The sequence below is a fragment of the Protopterus annectens genome, chromosome 1.part0, assembly GCF_019279795.1.
Source record: "Protopterus annectens isolate FY-2018-M chromosome 1.part0, PAN1.0, whole genome shotgun sequence".
NCBI classification, from domain to species: domain Eukaryota; kingdom Metazoa; phylum Chordata; order Ceratodontiformes; family Protopteridae; genus Protopterus; species Protopterus annectens.
In genome coordinates, this window is record NC_056725.1 from 449,104,957 (window position 1) to 449,128,585 (window position 23,629).

At 41.3% G+C, this 23,629-nt stretch overlaps 1 protein-coding gene across 1 annotated transcript in view; it reads right to left on the reverse strand.

Annotated features, from left to right (window-relative positions):
* The window catches only part of CMTR1 (cap methyltransferase 1), a 2,799,821-nt gene that overhangs the window by 1,010,475 nt on the left and 1,765,717 nt on the right, over positions 1 to 23,629 (reverse strand). Inside the window, exon 15 of the mRNA XM_044060367.1 lies at positions 4,753 to 4,810. Coding sequence (XP_043916302.1) covers positions 4,753 to 4,810 — 58 coding nt within the window. The remainder of the gene's footprint in view (positions 1 to 4,752; positions 4,811 to 23,629) is intronic.

Genomic DNA, 23,629 nt, shown 5'->3' on the forward strand with positions numbered 1-23,629 from the left:
GTTGACCCCACTTGAGGAATATCTGCTTCGCGACAGAAGGATTCAGAGACCACTCGTAAGGGTTGAGGAATACCCGACTTAACCTGTCCGCTAATTTGTTGGACCGTCCCGGAATGTGCGTTGCTATCAGAAAGCGGTTGGTGGAAATCGTCCATTCCCACACTCTCATGGCTTCTCGACACAGGGGGTAAGATCTGGTCCCTCCCTGTTTGTTTATATACCAGACAATGGACATGTTGTCCGTCTGGATTGCAACAGTCCCCAGAGGAAGAAGGTGATGAAGAGCTTGCAACGCCAAAAGCACTGCCCTCATCTCCAGGACGTTGATATGCAAAGCAGTCTCTAGAGGGGTCCACGTGCCTTGGACGGAATTGCCTGCATAATGCCCGCCCTACCCGAGGCAAGAAGCGTCCGGGGTCAACGTGGCTTTGACTGGGGGGATCACAAAGGGTCTTCCTTCTTTGAGTTCCTGAGCCTGTAACAACCAAAGAAGGGAGTGTCTGCACACCCTGCTCAGGGGAATCGGCATGTCTAAGGGATGGACCGATAGTGACCATTGGACCTGGAGAGTCCAGTGTAACATTTGCATTCGCAGACGGGCATGAAGAGAAAGGCCGATCGCTGCTGACATAGACCCTAGCGCCCTCAGGACTAATTCTGCTGGAGGAGCGGGGCTCCGAAGAATGTCTGAGATTTGGAGAAACAAACTGTTCAGCCTAACAGGTGTAAGAAACACTTTGGAGATCCGAGTATCCAGCCTGGCCCCTATGAAATCTAGGGCTTGAGTGGGGCACAGGCAGGATTTCTTTAGATTCACTGAAATGCCCAAAGAACGGGCCAGAGAGAGGGCGTAATCTCTCGCCACAACCAGTAGATGCCTGTTGGGGGTGGTGAGGAGCCAGTCGTCTAGGTAAGGGAACACCTGAATGCCCTGGAGTCTCAGGTGGGCTACAACCACTGCCATGACTTTGGTAAACACTCTGGGGGCTGAGGTTAGGCCAAAAGGAAGAACCCTGAACTGATAATGACTGGCTCCTAGCTGGAAGCGGAGGAACCTCCTGGATCGTCTGTCCATTAGTATATGGTAGTACGCATCTCTGAGGTCTAACGAGCACATCCAGTCGTTCTCCCGCAGAAGGGGGAGAATAGATTGGAGGGTGACCATCCGGAACTTTTCCTTGGGTATGAACAGGTTCAGAGATGAGAGGTCTAGGATGGGTCTGAGGTCCCCCGTTTTCTTTGGCACCAAGTTGCACAGTGCAATCATCACCATCATATATATTATATATAGTAAATTATAAATGCTGAAAAAATCCAAGTTCTGAAATATTTTCTCTTCAAAGATGAAAATACAGCAGAGTAACAACAGTAAAGACAGCTGTGTTTCTGACAGCCTGACAGCATATAGTGTGCAACAGCACACACAGACACTGCATTTCTAAAAGAAATATTGAAAGCTTCCTCAGAAACACAAAAAACAAGCATTTGTCAAAGAGAGAAACCAAATAAACACTGCTACAAGCACACATTTCAAAAGGATTTACTGCAAACATTGACAAATATAACAATTATTTTTTAAATAAACAAAAATAGAAAGACCATAATAAACCTAATAATAAAATGATATGATGGTGGTCACCAAATGAGGCTCTTTTGAGCAGTAATCTGGAAAAATCAGCACTGGATCCTCAGAAGAATCAGAGGACTTTCTTCTTTGGATGTGACAGATGATGGTTTCCCTATCAGGATATGCTCAGTCAATCAGATGTCAGAAGAACAGAAGGGGAGGGGAGTCTGAGCTTTTGAAAGCTGGTCAGTACTGGGTTACCTTGGCAGATAACCCAAAATGCCACTGAGGTAGTGGGAATGATGAACATACTATTTTATTAAAGACTAGCAAAGCCTCCTCCTCCTCCTCATGAAACTTTAAAGACTACACCAGTCATAGAAAGGCAAATTATCTACAAATCAGAAACTAGAAAAAGTTTCTCATGCAAGGGAATGTTGCCTTTTCTATACTATATTACCTGACAATAAGGTAAGCACACTCATGAGCTGAGCTGTAAGCAAGAACAAACATCAACAGCTGCAACTGTTTAAATGAATGAAAGCCAGTACTATATTGCAGATCACACCTGCTGGAGCTGCCCCTTTCGTCCTGCCCTAGCTATGGCTCTGTTCAAACTTTCTGAAACCCAACTTAGTGATCAAATCTTAATGCCTCTGTTACTGACTACAGTCATAAGGAATAAGAAAACATTTCTTTGTTTTTATACGGGGCGGTGTACCCTACACCCCCACAATGTGAGGAATTTGCCACCACAATCTAGTCTCTAAACATACATCTGAAGGTGCCCCAACTTGAAGAAATGGGAAAAAATGTAATGCTCTTTTCTTTGACCTGGTCTGATGTCACATGTGGCATGTTCAGAAATAAGGGGAAATGCGGGGGATGTAACACTTCTTTGGTAAACATGAGTACGGAACGTATCATTGCTATAACATAATGCAACAGTCAACCAGGAGCTATTAAGTTAGATGTGGTACACTAGGAATGGTTTATTTGCCTTCACTTAGTCAAAGTAGACTTTATGAGACAATACATATATAAACATCAATAAGATAATGCCTAGACCAGTGATGGCGAACCTTTTAGGCTCGGTGTGTCAAAAATTCAGAAAATGCCTTAACTTGACTCTGCTTGCATGCTGCCCCGCAAAAAAACGTAAATGGATTAAAATGAACATGAATTAATATATATTTTCTGAAGTAAAATAAGTCTATAAATCTAACTACTGGCATTATTAAGTGTAAAATGTCAGCAGTTTTAGGAGAGATTAAGTGGGACAGTTGATAGGAATATTAAACAGCACATGCTTAGAAATGTAGACTACCTGCCCTTTGCAGAAGTGTACCCAGGAAGAGAAAACAATGTGAGCACTGCCCTCTTCAGACTCTGGAGACAATATACCGGAACAGTCTTTGAGGTTAATAACTTCCTTACCTCTGCAGCAGTGTTGTTGAACTGGCTCCTAGCACAAAATAATTCAATGAACTTCAATGAGCAACAAATGCAAAAGATGATTTCAAAAAAACCCACTCATTTGGAGACTGCAGTTGTAGATTTCACAGTTGTGCCTTGAAAATGAGCTTCCTCTGCAGTGGTTAGAAGACAGATGAACTGTGCGGCTGCCGTGATGACAGATGATGTGCTGATACGGCTGGTGAGAATCAATTTTAAGCTCTGGGTGGTGCAGGGTCACATATTTCTTAGATTTCTGTTTGTTCAGTTTCTTTGGTAACTCAGGTTTTGAACACTGGCGTGTCACCCAAAACATCGTGGTGTATCACCTTTGACACGTGTCATAAGTTCGCCATCGCTGGCCTAGACTATGACCCAGATGACATGATTTCAAACAGCAACACAGAAAAGAAGGATCGGTGTGAGCAGTGGATGCTAGCTTGTTCATCCAAGGGGAAGACAGGTGGTTCCTATTTGTTTGATTGCCACCATGCAAGCAGAGACCTGCAGATGCCAAAAGCGAGCAGGACCTGGGACATAGGGCTGGCTATACCAAACAAGTGACTAAAGTCCTCTTTAGCATGTATGCTGAATTATGCATACAACAGGGAATAACACTACAGGGTCTTGCAGTGGTACAAGTGTCAGTGACAGCAGCCACACACTGAAGCTGAGGCATAAAAGACGTCAGTTTAAACATATGAAGGCATGAATGCAGTCACCACCATGACTGGTTGAATGACAGACACCTCCAGCTGGTTCTTGCTGCTGTACTGGGAACTCCCCGATGGTGGAAGAAGAAATTAGTTCAAGACCAACAGATTGTCAGACAATAAAGGAAAAAAAAACACCTAAAAACAGAAGATAAAACAAGCAGGAAAGAAATGAAGGTAAATCATATACAAGCTGCTATTAGTAGACTTAAGTAAATTATGTAAAATCTTCAGTATATAGACACTGTATGTAAAATTACACTAGGCTGAACAAAACAGTACCATATGCAAAGCTGGATATCCTCTACTATTACTTACTTTCATGTTTACCGACAGTGGAAGCACCAAGCAATCATTCTGAAAAAGGTTGCATGTCTTTTTAAACAGAAGGGGTTAATAATAGACATAAAATAAAACTATTTTTAGATTAAGGGAAAAAGGAAACAAACCTGTTAACTAGCTTCTGCTGCTTACTGAAACTGGTAACAAAATGAGATGGGCAGACAAGGAGAGTCCAAGAAGTCTTTACATACTGCAGTCATTGCCTGCATGAATATGGTTAACTATATAAATTCAATGAATCTGCTTTTAGAATATCTAGGTTTTTTGATTAATAGCTTGATAAACAGTACCTTGCTGGAAAATTGACTAATTTGGGAAAAAGAAAATATATTCTTCACCACAAACAAATGAAAATATACAGAAAACTATATAAAATAACAATGAATGAATTAATGAATGAATGAATTAAAGCTGAGTTATAACACATCAGGGAAAAAAAAGAATGTATCATCTCATTGTGAAATTCAAACACAATGATGGGAGTACAACAGGCAGATGAATGCAACTAATGATCTTCACTATACAGTTTGTGAGTATCATGCATCAGAGGCATTCCCCTCAATCCAAATATCTAAAATCAAAACTTAGTACTGCCATTATGAATGGATCTCAACATATATGCAGAATGCTGGCGCAAAATAAACAGAAAGCTCTACGGCAAAGTTTGCTACTCACTCCCCAGAGTTTCAGACATTCTTTACGAATTTCCGCCTGTGTTGGAACACTTAGTGTCCTGTGGGGGAGAGTGAAAAACACATTATTAGGTTTACTTAACAAACTTCTAAAAATGTTAAAAAAAACCCATATTCATCATTTACTCCCCTCAAATCAATTTTGTTGCTTACGTTACAGTGACAATTGCTGGCCCTCCCCAGTTCTTTTAATAACCTAATTAATGCAGCCCCTCTCACCTGAACAACTCAAGCTACATATATCAGGAAATAAGATAAAATTGACAATGCCACAAGATGACAAGATCAATATTTCAGACGTCTTCCTTTTGTGAAGCGCTCCCTGTGGTAATACATGTACAGTATTTATACAAACACACTCATATATATATATATCTATATATATATATATATATATATATATATATATATATATATATATATATAAATATATAAATAAATACACACACACACACATATGCACGCACACACACACACACACACATATATATACGTACACACATACAGATGGGTATGTGACAATTAATCCAAGGCTCTTTTGGTCTTAAGTCAAATGGATGCTATCACATCCCATGGCAGTTAGAAGGCAGACCATCTGTAAGAGACACTTCCCAACACAACTTAGTCCTGTCTATTATTCTACAGATGGGCTATGAGGGACTGCAGAAACAAATACTGTTTTGGCAAGCTAAAATATTCAAAGAAATGGGAAATCAGATAAAAAAATCACAAACATCTGCATTAGCATTAATGCCCATATTTCATAATTCCATTGTCCATCATTATGTGTATTTCTCCTGGACAGAACTACAAACATTCACAGAAAATCAACTCTTGATCTAACTGATATTCTAAAAACTACTAAACCCACAAGATAGAAGTTCAATATGTGGTCTACATATAGGGGACTTTCAAGATGGCTGCATGCTGACAACAGACTGATTAGAGCTCTCCGACTGTAAAAACAGAATTTCTGGAAAACAGTTAGTAAAAGGTTGTTAAGTCAGTGACTGAATATAATGCCACCTTTGGCATGTGCCTATCCAGACAGTTACAACAACTGGAACATCCACATAAATAACTTATTAAAATATACAAGACCTAAACAACATGTCCTACATGGACGGACTCAAAACCCTGTCACTATACTTGGTATCCTACAGACTTGCTAAGAGGTGAATTTTGTCTGGCATACAAGACATCCTCTGTTCCAATACTTACGGATCTAATCCACATCAGCAAGTCAAATGGCATCAAAAATACTCGGTCTAGGGATCTACACCTTTTCTACATCAACAAAATGATTTGGAGGGACAAGTACATCTCACAGAGGACACAGCTGCACTGGAACAGACTCCCTATTCACATAAAACAAAGTTCATCCTTGTCCATATTCAAGTCCAACTTGGATCTATGGATGGAAAACAGAACATTTACCCCAGAACTGCCACCTGTGCTATTAATGGGTAGAAGGAGCGCTCCTAAATACTTTATCACATGCACAGATCCCCGTCAAATTATCCACAATATGATCCCAGTTATTCTCATTAGGGTAATGTATAGTTATTGACCATGGCATGGGTAAGTCGATTCTGTAACCAAATGAGATAGGTTACTTTGAGCACAAAAACCAAAACTGGCTAGGCTTAAAATAGCCCGCAAGGGCAGCTGGTCTACTACTTACCTATGGACCTATAACACAGTAAAGCAAGAAGAGAGCATGCAGAGAAAGACTGACATTTTTTGCTGTACTAAAGAAACTGTAAGAACAGACTACACTGATTTTATGAAAGTACAAATAAGCAATCTGACTAGCATTCCACAGCAGGATTTGTTAATTGAAAGGGCACACCATGTATATGCTCCATACTTGACCATGAAAAAGAAACCAAGACCTATAGAAGTAAATATGCTGTCATATCAGCAGTAGCAGCAGTTTCTGATAAAATTGTGCCAAACTGGCAAAGTATTATTAATTGGGAACATCTTAGTGCTTTTTTACACCTTTACTGAATTATCACTTGTGACACAGGCATATTTACATTTTATATTAAAGCAATCAAACTGTATTAACAAGTTAAAATTAACAGACATTAAGCTCCACATATACTGCTATATATCATATAACCTAAGCAACATTACATAAAATATTAAATTCCTGCCCCCTTTTTCAAAAAAGAAACATCTTTATTAAACCATCACTTATGACATAAGCAATAATATATGTATGTAAATGAAAACGAACCACACCAACACAATCCTGCAAGCATTCACAAATCATACTGACATACTCCCAGTTGCAAACATTATATATCACTTATAACCTACCCAATAATTTTCAGTTAAACATTACATGGCTCATTCAAGTCCTGCCTTCTTTTAAACCTTATTCCTCCTCGTATATATTATTTCCACAATTTCCATTTTTTCCTATGTAGTTTTCTCCTATCAATTCCAGTGGTTTTATCTCTCTTACTATATTCACTACTTCTAATACAGTTGGTTTAGATTTTGATTTCAATAATTGGAGACAGCAAGGCTTTACATGTCTAGGCAATTCCGATTCTGTATCATAGCTCAGAAAAATCATCTCCCTCGTCACACCAATCTTCCCAGCAAGCATCTCTGACAGTGCATTCACAGGGAATGCTTAAAGTCTGCCAACTCACTGCATTCCCAGAAAATATGTTCCCAGTTACCTCTTTCTTCCCCATCACACCTCGGCATTTGCTATCTACCTGAGGAAAAATTCTCTGGAGTTTACTTGGGGTATAAAATATCTATGTAAACATTTCCAAGCAAAAATCCTACATTTTCCAGATTTTGTTGCATATGTGGGAGACATACACATATCCTACCATTGTTTCTTTGTGAATTGCTTATCCAAACTCTCTTCCCAATCACTTCTAACCTCTTCTGATTGATTCTTACAGTTATCAAGCTATATTTTACATGCTCTACTAATTATTACTTTTTAGTGGCAGCTTCAGTTCTAGGTTGTTCTAAAAAACTCTACCAGTGCTGGTCTTTCATTTAGGACTCTCTTATTTCTTTCTCTTTGCCTATACTCTGATATCAGTCCTTGATAAGGAAGGCAATCTCTAACCTGCACTCCAAATAAATTATTTCTTCTCATTCTATCACCTTTCCCTCTCTAATTATTTGTTTCCAATACCTTGGTTCCTTTGCCAGTTTTCCCCAATAAATTCCAGCCCCCTCTTGCCTATTGTCTATATACATAATTGCAGTCATTCCTTTTGGCAGAATCTCCTTTCTCCATTCCTGTGTTTGGCTTAGTTCTTAGAATACTTTCTGCTGCTTTATGAATATAATATTCTGTATGATTACTGTTATTTTCCTTAAAGGCCTACATCCAAAATCCCAGTCTCTCCTTGTTTCTTCAGCTCCTCCCCTGTTTCAACATCAGGGAACATCTGAGTGTTTGTGGAAAATGCTTATCTTCTGTTTGATGTACGGTGAGTAACCAAGTTTATGCTTACAATTAAAGGACGTCGAGAAACAGAAATGCATCTCAAGTTGCTATATCTAGTTGACTTCAGAATATTTTTTTTCGGAAGAAGCAAAGACATTTTTGGTTGCAGGACTGAAGAAGGAGGAAATAAAATAGTTTACCCAAAATGTGAGCCAGCAAGTAGAATGGGATTCTGTTTGTCATTCCTTTGATAATGGCAGATCCCATAAACAGAACACACCTGTAAAGTATTTCCCAGTGTTTCAAACTAAAATGACTGAGTAACAGAAAAAAGCCCAGCAGCTGACTAGAAAAAAAACAAGAATAGCTTGGACTTGAACCAAAGACTAGTTTTGGGAGGTCAAAATAAAGAAGACAGCCAGCAAGAAAGAGAGAAGAGGAAATAAATGGATAAACTGCAAAGTGTCTTTGCATAGCATGCAGTTTGGATATTAGAACTAAACTTCTGCAAGAAGAGAAGAACACTGGAAGTTTAAAGACTCCTTTAAGATGATAATTTCCACTTTGTCACTAATGTTTTGAAGGATAAGGGATAAGTTTAGAAAGGTTGCTTTTAAGCAAGTATGTTTCGACGAAACCCTGGAGCACAAAAACCATAAGCACAATGACTTAGGCAGCAGCAAAAAGACTTAGGGAGCCTATGACAAAAAAATACATAAATAAAAAAATAACCAAAGTCCTGCAGAGAGATACAAGACATATTTCATAATTTCTGTGAAAATCTGTAAACAGGAGAGGAATAAGGATATCAAAAAAGACATTAATGGAAATATTTATAGAAGACTTAAATACCCTGAAGTTAGAGGAGGACGAGGCTCAAGGGTTAATAGCTAAAATGGGAGGGGATGAGATAAAAATAAAAATGGTGATGTATGACCAATCAACAAGGAAGTTTGCCAGGAAGAACTGGTATTCCTGTGGAAGTCAGGAGGGAAGAAACTTTCTGGAAGGTTTTGTTAAAAAAATATTCTACCAGCTATACTTAAATATATTAATATCATATTAATTAAAATTGACTCCTGGAACATTAACGGTCTTCAGGATAAGATGAAAAAGACCCTAGTAATGCATTTAATATACCAATCTAGATCCAGCATCATCTTTTTACAAGAAACTCATTTGACCAATGAGACAAAGACAGAGAAAGAAAATGGATCAAGCAGATTATTTCAGCCAGTAACCATACCAATTGCAAAGGTACAGCTATCTTAATTAAAAAATCTTTCCCACATAACCAACATAAACAGTTGATGGTGTCAATGCTCTTGTCTCCATCTCCAAATAAATAAACCTATATTATTTCTTAATGTATACAGCCCTTGTTCTAATCAACAAACATTTATTAATGACATTTATAATATACTACTTGCATTCCCAAATCATTTTTCATCATTGGGAGTGATTGGAACACTCTCATAGACCCAGCCAAAGATTCCTCAAATAAAGCCAGAAAACAATCACCACAAATAACAATAGACCTAGAAGAATTAATAAATAACTTCGACCTAATAGACCCATACAAAATTCAGGAACAAAAGAATCCATCTAATTTATACACACATTTCTCAGCTTCACATAGGGCATGGTCTAGAACTGACTTCTTCCTGATTTCAGAATCCTTCTCCAACCAAATTCTCAATTATGCAAAAGATGTAAGATCAATTTCAGACCACTCAAAAATTTCATTTACCATTAATCTCTCGTATGTAAGAACAAACAAGAGTGGCACTGTTAAATGGTTGTTGAATCTCAATCTACTAAGGAAGGATGACATAACAGAAGAAATCAATATAGTCATAGCCCAACTGGGACAAGACTCATCTACAAACAGCATCCCTCTTGACATCCGATAGGCAGCTACTAAAGTTATGATTACAGGTTTTCTCATTCAAAAACTATTTATAAAAAACAAGAACCAAAACAAAAACAGTTACTGGAAAATAAACTGAATGAGGTTGAGTTAAAATTACAAAATAACTACTCCCTTGATCTAGCAGAAAAAATAAGGACAATCCAGAAAGAAATGTATACTCTAACTGTAAAAACAATCTTTTTCTGAACTAAAACTCTTATACAAATACTCTGAAAGAGCTCAAACTCCATCCAAAACATTGGCAAGAATAATATTAAAAAAAATGGACCTCCTACTATTTCAGAATTAGATTATAAAGGTAATACTATTTATAAAAACTTGGACATTATTCTTTTGTTGAAATATACAATAATATGTATAACTCTCATAAACAAGTTCAGCTGGAATTATATGACAAATTCCTAAACTACCTCAAATTCCCCTGCTTAACTGATGAACAAAACAACTTCTTAGCCAATCTCCTCAGCGCAGACGAAATCAAACTAGCAATAAATAAATTAAAAAGCAACAAAGCACCGGGCCCAGACGGCTTTACTTACTGCTGAGTTTTTACCAGAAATTAATTTCACAATTATATAAAATTTTACTCAAAATATATAACTATATTATACTGCACAGTATCACAAACTTATCCTTAAAAAATTCCAAAACAATTCTGATACCAAAACCAATATAGACCCATAGCCCTCATCAACATAGACATAAAAATACTAACTTCTATTTTAGCCAATCGGTTGAAAAAAGTGATCACCACAATATCCCCAGAATAACTATGGTTTATGAACAGAGACAGGTATGTGACAACACCCTTAGTCTTGATGTATCAATAATTTTATTAGCAGAAGATAAACATCATAGATGCGCCTTAACTGTAGATGCCAGCAAAGCCTTTGATAATGTTGACCTGAACTTCGTATTTCAAACCATGCCATAGTTTAACATCCTAAAATCCTTTATTAACATTATCAAAATATTATATCAAAGAGCTTCCAAAACACTATTCATCAAAAAAACTATATCACAACCCATTAAAATCACAAACGGAACCAGACAAGGATGTCCTCTCTCTCCACACCTGTTCAGTCTCTACCTAGAACCTCTCTTACTTCTCATTACCCAGAAAACATACCACCATATTCCCAGAATAAACATCACTGAACTAAAATACACGGCTTTTGCAGATGACCTAAATATCTATTTCGAACTACCTAACACAGACCTACATAAAATCTTAAACTCACTTGATTTCTCGAGTATAACCAACTATAAAATTAATAACTCAAAATCTTTCATCTTCCCTATTAACCATAAAGAATCGTACTTTCCCACTGCAAAATTTCCAATTACTTACAACCTAAAATATCTGGGCATAAAATTTGCCCATACCCACAAGGAATTACAGAAAACAAACGTTCAAAAATCATGGGAACAAATTAAGTCAGACGTTGATAGATGGAAGAATATAAATCTATTCCCCTTATCAATGGTGGCAATTATTAAGATGAACATTTTGCCCAGAATTCTCTTCCATCTAAATTCCATTAATCTAAAAATTCTGAAATGTTTCTTTCAAAAAACAAAAACAGCCCTATCAAAATTCATATGGTTTCCAAAAACAACTAGAATAAAGTATGAAAAACTAATATATCCCAAAGATAAAAGAGGGCTTGGACTCCCAGACTTTAAACAATATCACTCTATCATTACCGAAAGTCAACTTATTAAAATGTCTAATTATGACACTGCCTGACAATCATGGACCCCCATCTGGGTTAAACTATGGTTTAAGCAAACAAGCTCTATACACATAAATCCCAAAGTTATACCTTACTTACACCCTAACTACAGCCTCATATTCAAATTACACCCTTTAATTAAAAATAAAATGATTTCCTTTCGTAATTTAATTATATCTTTACACCTTGAAAAAGCACTTGAACTCCTACAATCCATACATCTGAATCCCAACCTGAAAATGAACAATAAAATGAATGACCTCAACAATTCACCACAAATTAAAAATATTACAATATGGCAATTATTTCATATGGGTAATCTTAGCATGGACCAACTAAGGAAAAACTTAGGCACAACAAGAAAGAGTGACCCTATACTTAACTTAGATCACTAACAAAAATGAAATTCACAAACACAAATATTGGTGAACAAGAGATAAAAACAACCCAAATAATCATAAACACCTTATCTTTGATCTCTCAAGTCTATAAATTAATAACACAAATCAAATATCAATCTTCAACCCTCTATTCCAAATACTGGACGGAGATTGACAAAAATATCTCACTAGATCAAAAATATGAAGCAATACAGAACACTTTAAAACTAACCTCATTTAAGAATTTAAAATATACCAAATCATGATAAATGACTCTTACCATACTCCCGCTGTTCTAAATAAATTTGGATGCAAGAAATCTCATACCTGCCCTTTTTGTCCAGTTTCTAATGCCGATATACTCCACATTTTGTGGAGTTGTAAGAATATATAAGCTTTGGTGCTCTCTCAGAATAAAACTTGAAAAGATGGGCTATGAAAGGACCACCTTCTCATGGAAAACTACAATTCTTCACATAATCCCTGAATCTCTCTCAGGGCTATGCAAACATGTTTTAATAACATTATGTACCTTGATCAAATATTTCAAAGCTAAAAACTGGCTTAATAAAACAAAAATTTCCTGGGAAAATTTTACAAATATGGCTATAAAATACATATATCTTCACATAAACTACTAACTAAAATAATGCAAAAAGACCATACTTCAAAATTAGAAGTTATGTATCTACCATAACGTTCCGTGTTAGTTGTCTTCTCTCGCCTTCTTTCTTGCTGGATGGGTTTGGAGCCGATCCTCGGCTCCGACTCGGCACTTGCTTAGCTTGAGAACTCCTTTTACCAGCTTGAGGCAATCCTATATCCCATGATGCAAGGCGAGACTACCTCAGATCTCGTTTGGTAGCTAAATAACCCTGCCAATAATACTAATCCCAAAGGAAGAGCAAAACTAGCCTAGCAGAACTAGGCAAAAAGTTCTAAAGATAGACTCTCTAAAGAACTAAGGAGAGTGAATCTGATACAGAGAAACTCTTCAAGATCTGTCCAGGCCAGGGGGAAGGAGGGAGGGACGCAAGAAAGAAGGCGAGAGAAGACAACTAACATGGAACGTTATGGTAGGTACATAACTTCTAAATGTTAAGTTGTCAATCTCGCCTTCATTCTTGCTGGATGGGACCGCGTCCCTAGCACCTGTATCCCGGGTGGCTCAACGGAACAGACTCTTGAGTACTGTGGAACCAAAACTGGCTCTGTCCCTGGAGGCCAAATCTAATTTATAATGAGAGACAAGAGACCAAGGCCATTGACGAGGGAAAGGCAGTCCATACAGCCTACCTCGACCTGGCAAAGGCCTTCGACACAATACCCCACTCAGGTATCATCGAAAAACTCATCAGCTTGAATGTAAACCCATACATCACAAGATGGGTTGCAAACTGGCTAAGTGACAGAACCCACAGGGTCAGAGTTGCTGGAGCCATGTCAGACTCAAAGCCTGTCGCAAGTGGTGTCCCACAGGGCTCAGTCCTGGGTCCACTCTTGTTCGGCATCTACTTTTCTGAAGTACAAGCAAACACAGGAGGGTTATGGCTGACAAAGTTTGCAGATGACTGCAAACTGGGCACCATAGTCGAAAACACATCTGACACAGATATCCTCCAGAAGGGCCTCACAGAAACGGATAACTGGTGTCAGAGCCATGGCCTAAAGTTAAACGCCAAAAAATGCATAGTCATACCCTTCGGGTAAAACAAGGTTACCCCTAGCTACCATATAGGTGGCAATCCACTGAGCACAGAAAAAGTCATCAGGGATCTGGGGACCCAGGTTGACAGTAGCCTTTCGTTTGACACTCATGTTGCTAAAGTAGTTAGGAAAACCTTCTATATCGCCCACCTGATCATGAAGGGATTCACATCTAGATCAAGGGAGGTCATCGTCCCCCTGTACTCATCACTCATTAGACCTATGATTGAGTACAATGCCCCGTTCGGAATGTATCTGATCAGACACCTGCTGTAGCTTGAAAGGCCCCAAAAGTTCCTCACCAAAAGGATAAAGGGTCTCAAAAATATGTCTTATGCTGCCCGACTGAAAGAACTCCAGCTCTATTCAGTCTCATACCGCTTGCTCAGAGGTGACCTGTGCCTGACATATAAGGCCATGTCAAACCCAGATTTGATGAATATGCTTCACCTCAAAAATCTAGATCCCTCAGAACCACAAGGCGGAGACTTAAACCTTGACACGGTTATAAATAGAACGTGCTGGAGGGACAGATTCATCACCCAGAGACTCCCTATGCTGTGGAACAAAATCCCGGTACATGTGAGGCAGAGCACCTCGCTGGCCTTGTTCAAGAGGAATCTTAACCAATGGATGGGAGATCGCAGATATACCCCAGGGATTACTTCAGTGTCACTGCTTGACAGAGGCACAGCAAAATGATAGGCATAGTTTTTATTCAAACTAAAGGGGTGGCAAAAGCCACATAACTATGGGCTAGGCTTATAAATGCCCTTGGGCAGATAGCCTAGTATGAACCTATGAACCTATGAACAAAGGTATGAGGAGTGGCCCAAGTAGCTGCTGCACAAATGGTATCAATGGGTAGCCTATCCTGAAAGGCTGTAGAAGTGGATAGGCTCCTGGTTGAGTGTGCCTTCGGTTTTGAGGGTAGTTGCTTGCCTCTGAGCGAATACACATAAGAAATGGCGGAAGACAACCATCTGGATAAGGTCACTTTTGATACTGGGAGACCTTTCCTATTTTCTGCATAGGAGACAAATAATTGATCTGATTTCCTGAATTGTTTGGTTCTATGCAAATAATATCTGAGCTGACGATGGACATCCAAAAAATGAAGTTTTTGTTCAGCTCTGTCAGAATAATTTGGGAAAAAAACTGGTAGATCGATGGATTGATTAATATTAGTTTGAGAAACAACTTTGGGCAGAAAAGATGGATTTGTTCTCAAGGATACCCTGTCCTTGTGAAAAACCAAGTAAGGGGAAAGTACAGTTTTGTACCTACCATAAATGTAGATGTTCGAGGATCCACATTGCTGCAGTCCTAACTATTGGGTAGTCCGCTGTCCAGTCGGCCCGAATACCAAAGTATATGGCTGACGTCGGTCAGGGCGCATTAGACTGACGTCAGTACGTCAGGGTACTAATGCGCATGACCGACGTCATATCCTCAGTCTTTTCTTGCCCCAGATGTCAGAAGACCCTGAAAAGCTAAGGCCAAAACCAAAAATTCCAAACATACCTGCACCAAAAATATGTACAATATATACAAAATTACCAGAATATAACCTCACCTACACAACCACCCTTAAACACAGAGGGGAAGGAGGGAGGGTAAATTGGACTGCAGCAATGTGGATCCTCGAACATCTACATTTATGGTAGGTACAAAACTGTACTATGTTCTTCATTCCACATTGCTGCAGTCCTAACTATTGGGTAGAATCCCAAAGCAGAGGTAAGGGAGGCTGGCAAATCATAAGGAAGCAGGAGCTGACAACATGCCTTGCAAAATAGCTGTGGCAAAACCAGCCCTAGACTTAGAGTAGAGAGGAAGGTGATCATGCTTAGAGAAAGTATGCACTGAACTCCAAGTAGCTGCCTCCAAAATATCCTTAGTGGCCACCCCCCTTAGAAATGCTGTAGAAGTGGCAGTAGCCCTAGTGGAATGAGGCCTAATTCCAGCTGGAATCTCCTTGCCATGATGGGAATAACAAAATGCAATGCAAAACCCAATCCACCTAGAAATAGTTTGTTTTGACACAGGCTTGCCCTGCGAACCCAAAGCAAAAGAAACAAACAACTGCTGAGACTGCCTAAAATCCTTAGTCCTGCTCAAATAATAACGCAATTGCCTATGTACATCTAAAGTGTGCAAAATCTTTTCCCCTTTATTTTGGGGAGCTGCATAAAAAGTAGGCAAATGAATAGTTTGGTTTAAAGCCACACTAGAAACCACCTTAGGCATAAAGGAAGGATTAGTACGTAAAGATACCCTATCCTTATGAAAAATCAAAAAAGGCTCTACCGCCATAAGGGCCTGCAACTCAGAAACCCTTCTTGCAGAAGTAATGGCCAACAAAAAAGCAGTCTTCCATGACAAATATTTCAATTCAGCAGTAGCCGCAGGCTCAAAAGGTTGTAGAGTAAGTTTCTCCAACACAAAATTGAGATCCCAAGCAGGAGTAGGAGCTCTACGGGGGTCTTATATTCTTTGCCCCTCTAAGAAATTGCTTGAACAAAGGATGCGAAAACAATGGTGGGTCACAATCATAGTGAGCTGAAATTGCTGCAGCATGAATCTTAATGGAAGAGAAAGACAAACCTTTGTCCAATAACTCAGTAAGATATTGAAGAGCCACACTCAAATTAGGCTCAGAAATCTCCAAATTGTTTGCTGCACTCCAAAATAAAAATCTCTTCCATTTTTCTGCGTACACTTTCCTTGTACTAGGTCTTCTGGCCTCCATAATCACATTTAAAACTTGTTGAGGAAGTTGAGACCGGCTGTCTTTCAAAACAGAATATGCCAGGCTGTTAGATGAAGAGATTGAAGCTTGACATTGAGCAGGTGACCGTCCCTCTGAGACAACAAGTGTGGAATCAAGGGTAAAGGCCATGGAGGCTTCCTTACCAGACTCCTCAGTAATGGGTACCAGTGCTGCCGAGGCCAATCTGGAGCTATTAAAATCATCCTTGGCTTGTCTTGTCTGACCTTTAGAAGCACCTTTGGGAGAAGAGGCAGAGGTGGAAAAGCATACACATGAAGATTTTTCCAACTGAAAGAAAGAGCATCCACTTTCCAAGCTGTGTGATGAAACCTCTTTGTGCAAAACTTTGGCAGCTGGTGGTTTAGTGGAGAAGCGAACAGATCTATGTCTGGAGTTCCCCATGACACTGTCAATTTTGAAATACATGAAGATCCAGTTTCCACTCGTGGGGATCCATGATTTGTCTGCTTAACACATCTGCTAAGGAGTTCTGTGCTCCCGGCAGAAACCTTGCCTGAAGAGTTAGTTGCAAGCTGAGCGCAGTCTCCCATAAAATCATTGCTTGCCTGCACAATGGGTAAGAATGTGTTCCCCTTGTTTGTTGATGTACCACATGACAGTTGTGTTGTCTGTTAGAATCAACACCTGCCCTGGAAGAAGTAACTCCTTGAAAGCCATTAATGCAAACTGGACTGCTAACATCTCTTTCATGTTGATATGTAGATGCTGTAGTCTGGCAGGCCACTGGTCTTGTATCCACTTTCCATTTAGATGAGCTCCCCAAGCAATGTCTGAGGCATCTGTCGTTAGAATCTGACTCGCCTCTGGCCGGGTCACAGAGAGTCCCTTGTTTAGGTGACATTCCTGAGCCCACCACAAAAATTCCTTTTGAATGCAAGGTATTATTTGAATGACAGTGTCCAAATCCTGGCAGTGCTGTGTCCATACATTTTTGAGATACCATTGCAGCTTCCTCATATGCAGTTTGGCATTGGGAAGCACCAGAATACAAGATGCCATGAACCCTAAGGCTTGAAGGACTGTCCTTGCAGTCAGCCCGGACTGAAGAGATAGTTGATGGAAGTAACTGGAAAGATTCTTTTGTTTGTCCGGGGTTAAAAGGCCATCTGGGCTGCTGTATTCAGTCTCACACCCAGAAAGCACATGTCTTGAGAGGGTACTAGACTGGACTTTATTTCGCTCACGGAATACCCTAGGCATCTTAGCACTGCTATGACATAATCCAAATGCTGTAGAAGGTCTTCCTTTTCTTGAGCTAGAATCAGGCAGTCGCCCAAGTAAGGATAGATTTGAATTCCTTTTAGCCTGAAGTAAGCTATCACTGGAGCCAGAACCTTTGTGAATACTCTGGGCAGTGGATAAGCCAAAGGGCAATGCAGAGAACTGATAATGAGAATTTCCAGCTCGAAACGCAGATACTTCCTGCAACTTAGTCTTATAGGCACATGAAGGTAAGCTTCCTTGAGATCTAAAGTTACCATCCAGTGATCCTTGCCCAGCAGAGGTAAAAGCTGTTGTAACGTCAACATTTTGAACTTGGGAATGTCCAGATAAGTGTTGAGGATAGATAAATCCAAAATTGGCCTCCACGTGTTCCCCTTCTTCGGTACTAGGAACAGGCGAGAATAAAATCCTAGGCCCCTTTCTGGCACAGGAACTGGCTGAATGGCCCCTATGTGGAGCAACAGAGAAATTTGCTTGTGAGCCTCTTGTCTTTGTAGAGGAGGAATGTCTGGCATGCCTTTGAAAGGAGGCATGGTATGGAAATAAAACCTGTAACCGTGGTGAATGATATCCAGAACCCATCTGTCTTGGGTAATTAAATCCCAATTTTCTTTGAAAAGAGACAGCCTTCCTCCCAAAGGTGCTGCCAGGCGAGAATGTACTGGCAGCTGAAAAGGCAGGTCATTGGGTCTGCTTACGAAAGGACTGACCCCTGCCCTCACCAGAAGTCTGAGCAGGGGAACTCCTGTCCTAGGCCTAAAAGAACCTTGAGCTCTGCCCCTACCACGTCTAGACCTACCCCTAGACTGGGAATCATAAGCAGGATAAGTCCATCCCTTAGTAGGCCAATTTCTACTAAACTTCGGAGGCTGCACCTGCAAAAAATCCTTAACAGTTTGCATAGACTTAGCCTTGTCCTCCATTTTCTTTAAGACTGATTCCACAGGCGAACCAAACAACACATCAGACTGCAAAGGAGCATCCAAAATCCTTGTTTTAACATGCTCAGCTAAATTCTGATCTCTCAACCAGGCATGCCTCGAAGAACAGAACCAGTGGCAGCCACCCTCGAGGAGGCCTGCACAGCATCAAAACCACATTGCAAGGAATGTTTACCCACCTGTTCAGACACATGAACTAAATCCTGCAACTCTTTACACTCAATACCTTCTGCCAGAGCATCCACCTTAGATTTCAATTGTGAAAGGAGATAATTCTGATATTTTAACATGTGAAACTGACAATTCAACGCCCTCATGGCTAAAGTGGAAGAAGTATACACTTTCTTTCCCCATCTATCCAAAGCCCTTGCCTCTTTATCAGGAGGAACAGGATTTTTAACAACAGAGGCCTTCACACCTTTAGGCCCCTGAGAGACAGTTTCCGGGTCTGCCCTAGGACTCTTAAAAATATACTTATGAGCTTCAGGCACCCTATAGTACCTATCCGGTTTAACTGGGGCAGGAGGCAAAGAATCAGGATTGAGGGAAGCCTCTGCAAAAACATCTTCCACCACATTCAGAACAGGAGGTATAGCTAAAGGCCTATGCTGGGGTAAAACAAGAATTCCCTAAGCCTCTTCCTGGAATCAGAGAAATCTTGACCTTCCCATTTAAAATGCTCCCTCATGGAATGCAGAGTCTCTGAAAATGAAAAATCCTCAGGAGGAGAAGCTGAAGGAGTAGAATCATCCACATCAGAATCAGAATAAGGAGGATACTCCTGCAAGTCTTCAGCCGAAGACTCAGAAGCCTCTGAACATTGCTCAAAACTCTCAAACTCAGGTTCCACCCTAGGCCTCTTATCAGGAGGGGGCATAGAACCTCTAATCATAGTAATCAAATCCTCTGCCATTTTAAGCATATGTTTCTTAGGCAAAGACCCTGAAGCACTAGGAGAAACCCCCACTGAAGTTAAACTTGGCCTGCCTCTCAAAGAAGCCTTGGAAACAGAAGCGGAGGCTCTAACCACCTTAGGAAGAGAGGGAAGAACAGCCACCTGAGAAGCCCCCTCAGCCTGGCCTACTTCCTGCGAGGATACATCCTGTAACAGTAAAGTCTCTCCCTGAGACTCCAAAGAAACACCTGGCAAAACCTCCGGCTCCACTGAGCCTTCTAAAGATCCGACGTCTGGGACTGTCGGTTCTTCCACTCTAGGCTTTGCTGCTTTGTCCTTGCGCTTTTTGGCGAGCGGCGCCGAGCCTCCGGCGGCATTTTATAATTACAACGCTTCCCAAAAACTAACCTGGCACAGTCTAACCTTCTCTTAATAGTGCGTTTGTTAAATCTAGCACAGGAACGGCATCCAACAACGTCGTGCTCAGGCCCTAAACAAGGTATACACAAAGTATGGTAATCCCTATGAGGTATCTGTTTCCCACAAGAAATACAGTTATTCACTTTTTCTGACATCCGGTTAAATACTGAGGCAAGAAAAAACCAAAATATTCCCCAACGGGGTACTTAGCCAACTTTGATTCGGTCTGAAACTCTGACTTCAGAAACTTTCAGAACGCCAACCTGCACTCGCAAAATTGCTTCTGCATCGGACCATGCGGCAAAAAAGACTGAGGATATGACGTCGGTCATGCGCATTAGTACCCTGACGTACTGACGTCAGTCTAATGCGCCCTGACCGACGTCAGCCATATACTTTGGTATTCGGGCCTACTGGACAGCGGACTACCCAATAGTTAGGACTGCAGCAATGTGGAATGAAGAACATCGGATGCAGAGAGCTTGAATTTCGGATACCCTCCTTGCTGAAGTGACAGCCAGTAAGAATATTGTTTTCCAGGTCAGTAACTTTAAGGAGCATGAAGCAGACGGTTCGAAGGGGGGTAAAATCAAGGATGCTAACATCAAGTTCAGATCCCATTGTGGAGGAGGATGTTTTATTGGAGGCTTTAGGAGAAAAACTCCTCTCAGAAAAGCTTTGCATAGTCTATGCGACATAATGTTATGATCTTGCAAGCCAACATGATATTTGGAAATTGCCGCCAGTTGAACTTTAACTGTTGATGAAGAAGATCCTGACTGAAAGACTTCAGCCAGAAAATCTAAAACAGAATGCACAGGTGCAGTAAAAGGATCAATGTGCCTGGAATTTGCCCATAGGGAAAAACGTCGCCACTTGCTAGCATAAACCGTTCTGGTGGATGACTTCAATGAAGCTATTAAGATATCTCTGACAGGATCAGAGATCATAGGAAGCCTGGCTAGGGAAGGAAGTGGAGCAACCAAGCAGTGAGGTTGAGAGAACGAATGGCCCGGTGCTGTTGACCCGATTGGTGGATCAGAAGATCCGGAACTGGGTCCAAATGCCAAGGCTGCACCAGGAGGTGACGATGTAGGGTCGGAAACCAAATTTGTTGAGGCCAGTAAGGGGCAATGAGAATCAACTTGGCTCTCAAAACGGTAGCTTTCTGAATAACCTGTGGAATTAAGGGGAAAGGAGGAAAGGCGTACAGAAGTCCCCGGGGCCAATCCTGGGTTAGAGTCTCTCTCAGGGGTTGGCCTGGTAGGGGAAAGAGAGTAAAGAAGTCCGGGCATTTGTTGTTTTGGGGTGTAGCAAAAAGGTCGCAACAGGGGGTGCCCCACTTCAGAAATATCTCGTCCACTACCAATTGATTGAGAGACCACTCGTGAGGCATGAGAATGGCTCTGCTCAGTCTGTCCGCTAAGAGGTTGTACCTGCCGGGGATGTGCGTTGCTATCAGAAACCGATGAGAGGAGATTGCCCATTGCCAAAGTCTGAGAGCTTCTCGACACAAGGGATAGGACCTGGTCCCGCCCTGCTTGTTGATGTACCAGACCACAGACATGTTGTCCGTTTGAACTGCTATAGTCCCCGTGGGAAGAAAGTCGTTGAGGGCTTGCAACGTTAAAAGCACCGCTCTCATCTCTAGGACATTTATGTGCAGATGGTATTCTATGGGTTGCCAAGTCCCGTGGACCATCCTGCCCTGATAATGCCCCCCCCACCCGATCAGAGAGGCATCCGTAGTGACTGTGGCAACCGGAGGAGGGGGAACAAATGGTCGGCCCTGATGAAGTAGAGGGGAAGATATCCACCAGGTTAGATGAGTCCTGCACGATTGTGTAACCAAGATTTTGTGCCTCATGGGAAGGTTCTGGAACGACCACTGAGTGAACAACATCCACTGCAGAAGACGCATGTGGAAGCGAGCTAATGGTAGAAGTACAATGGCCGCAGCAATAAGACCTAGAACCTTCAGAACCAATCTGGCTTTGACTTTGCTGCTCTGCAATAAGATCCGAATGTATTTTTGGATGTCCAGAATTCTCTGATCTGTTAGTCTGGCTAACATACTGACGGTGTTTAATTCTGCGCCTATAAAGGTGATAGATTGGCAAGGCAGCAGAGAAGATTTTTCGAAATTCACCGATATTCCCAAATTTTTGCAAAGCTGCAGAGTGTAGTTTCTGCTCTGAAGAAGCTGATGCTTGGTGGTGGCGGAGAGGAGCCAGTCATCTAAATAAGGAAACACCTGGAATCCTTGACGTCTCAAATTAGCTGTGACCACTGCCATGCATTTGGTAAACACTCTGGGGGCTGAAGTGAGGCCAAAGGGCAGGGCTCTGAATTGGTAATGACTGGTCCCTAGCCGAAAGCGGAGAAACCTCCTGGAGCGTCTGTGTATCTTTATATGATAGTACGCGTCCTGAAGGTCTATCGAGCACATCCAGTTGTCCTTGCCCAGAAAGGGCAGAATGGACTGAAGCGTGACCATCCGGAATCTTGCCTTCTTGACAAATCTGTTTAGATTGCTCAGGTCTAAAATAGGTCTCCAATCTCCGTCCTTTTGGGGACCAAAAGAATCTTGAGTAGACGCGGATCCTACTTGGTCTGCTGGAACAGTCTGGACGGCTCTTTTCCTAGGAGCTTTGAAACCTCCTGTTTTGCCAAATCCCTTTGACGGGTGAGATGTCTGGAAGGGATTGGCGAGTCTGGATACCTTTCGAAGGGGATTTTGTAACCCTCGGATATGATCGACTGTACCCACATGTCTTGTGAGAGGGAACGCCAGGCTACTGGGTACAGCGATATCCTTCCCCCGACTGCCTCCAAGGGTGGACAGTCGGGCAACACCTCAGGGATGCTGAAAGGGCTTATCAGGAAGAGGCTCCCTGTTGCCCTGATTCTGGGGACCCCCCCTGCCTCTAGGGCGGCGCCTATTATTGTTACCCCCTCTGCCTCTGGGGGTAAACTGACCACGTGTGTCCGGCGCTGCTCCTTGGGCTTTGCGGAACCACATCTTCCCTCCTTTCTGACCCTTGGAATAGGGTCTAGAAGGGGTGGAAAAATGGACTCCTACGGCAGAAAGAGTTTTGCCGTCTTGCTCACACCTGGTCAAGGTTTCCTTCACCTGAGGTCCGAACAAAGCCGAACCGTCAAAGGGGGTATTGGCGAAGGACGCCTTAAAGGGGTCCGCGAAATTACAAAGCCACATCCAGGCTTGACGTCTAAGAGCCACTCCTGTGCCTGCGGCTCTGCTCGCTCCATCGGCTGCATAGGATATTAGCCGCATGGAGGAGTTGGTTAAAGAATTTAGGATTGCTAGCTGTGAGGCAATCTTGTCCTGAGCCCCAGCAGCTGAAGGATCCTGAACCACTTCACCTAGTTCCTTGAG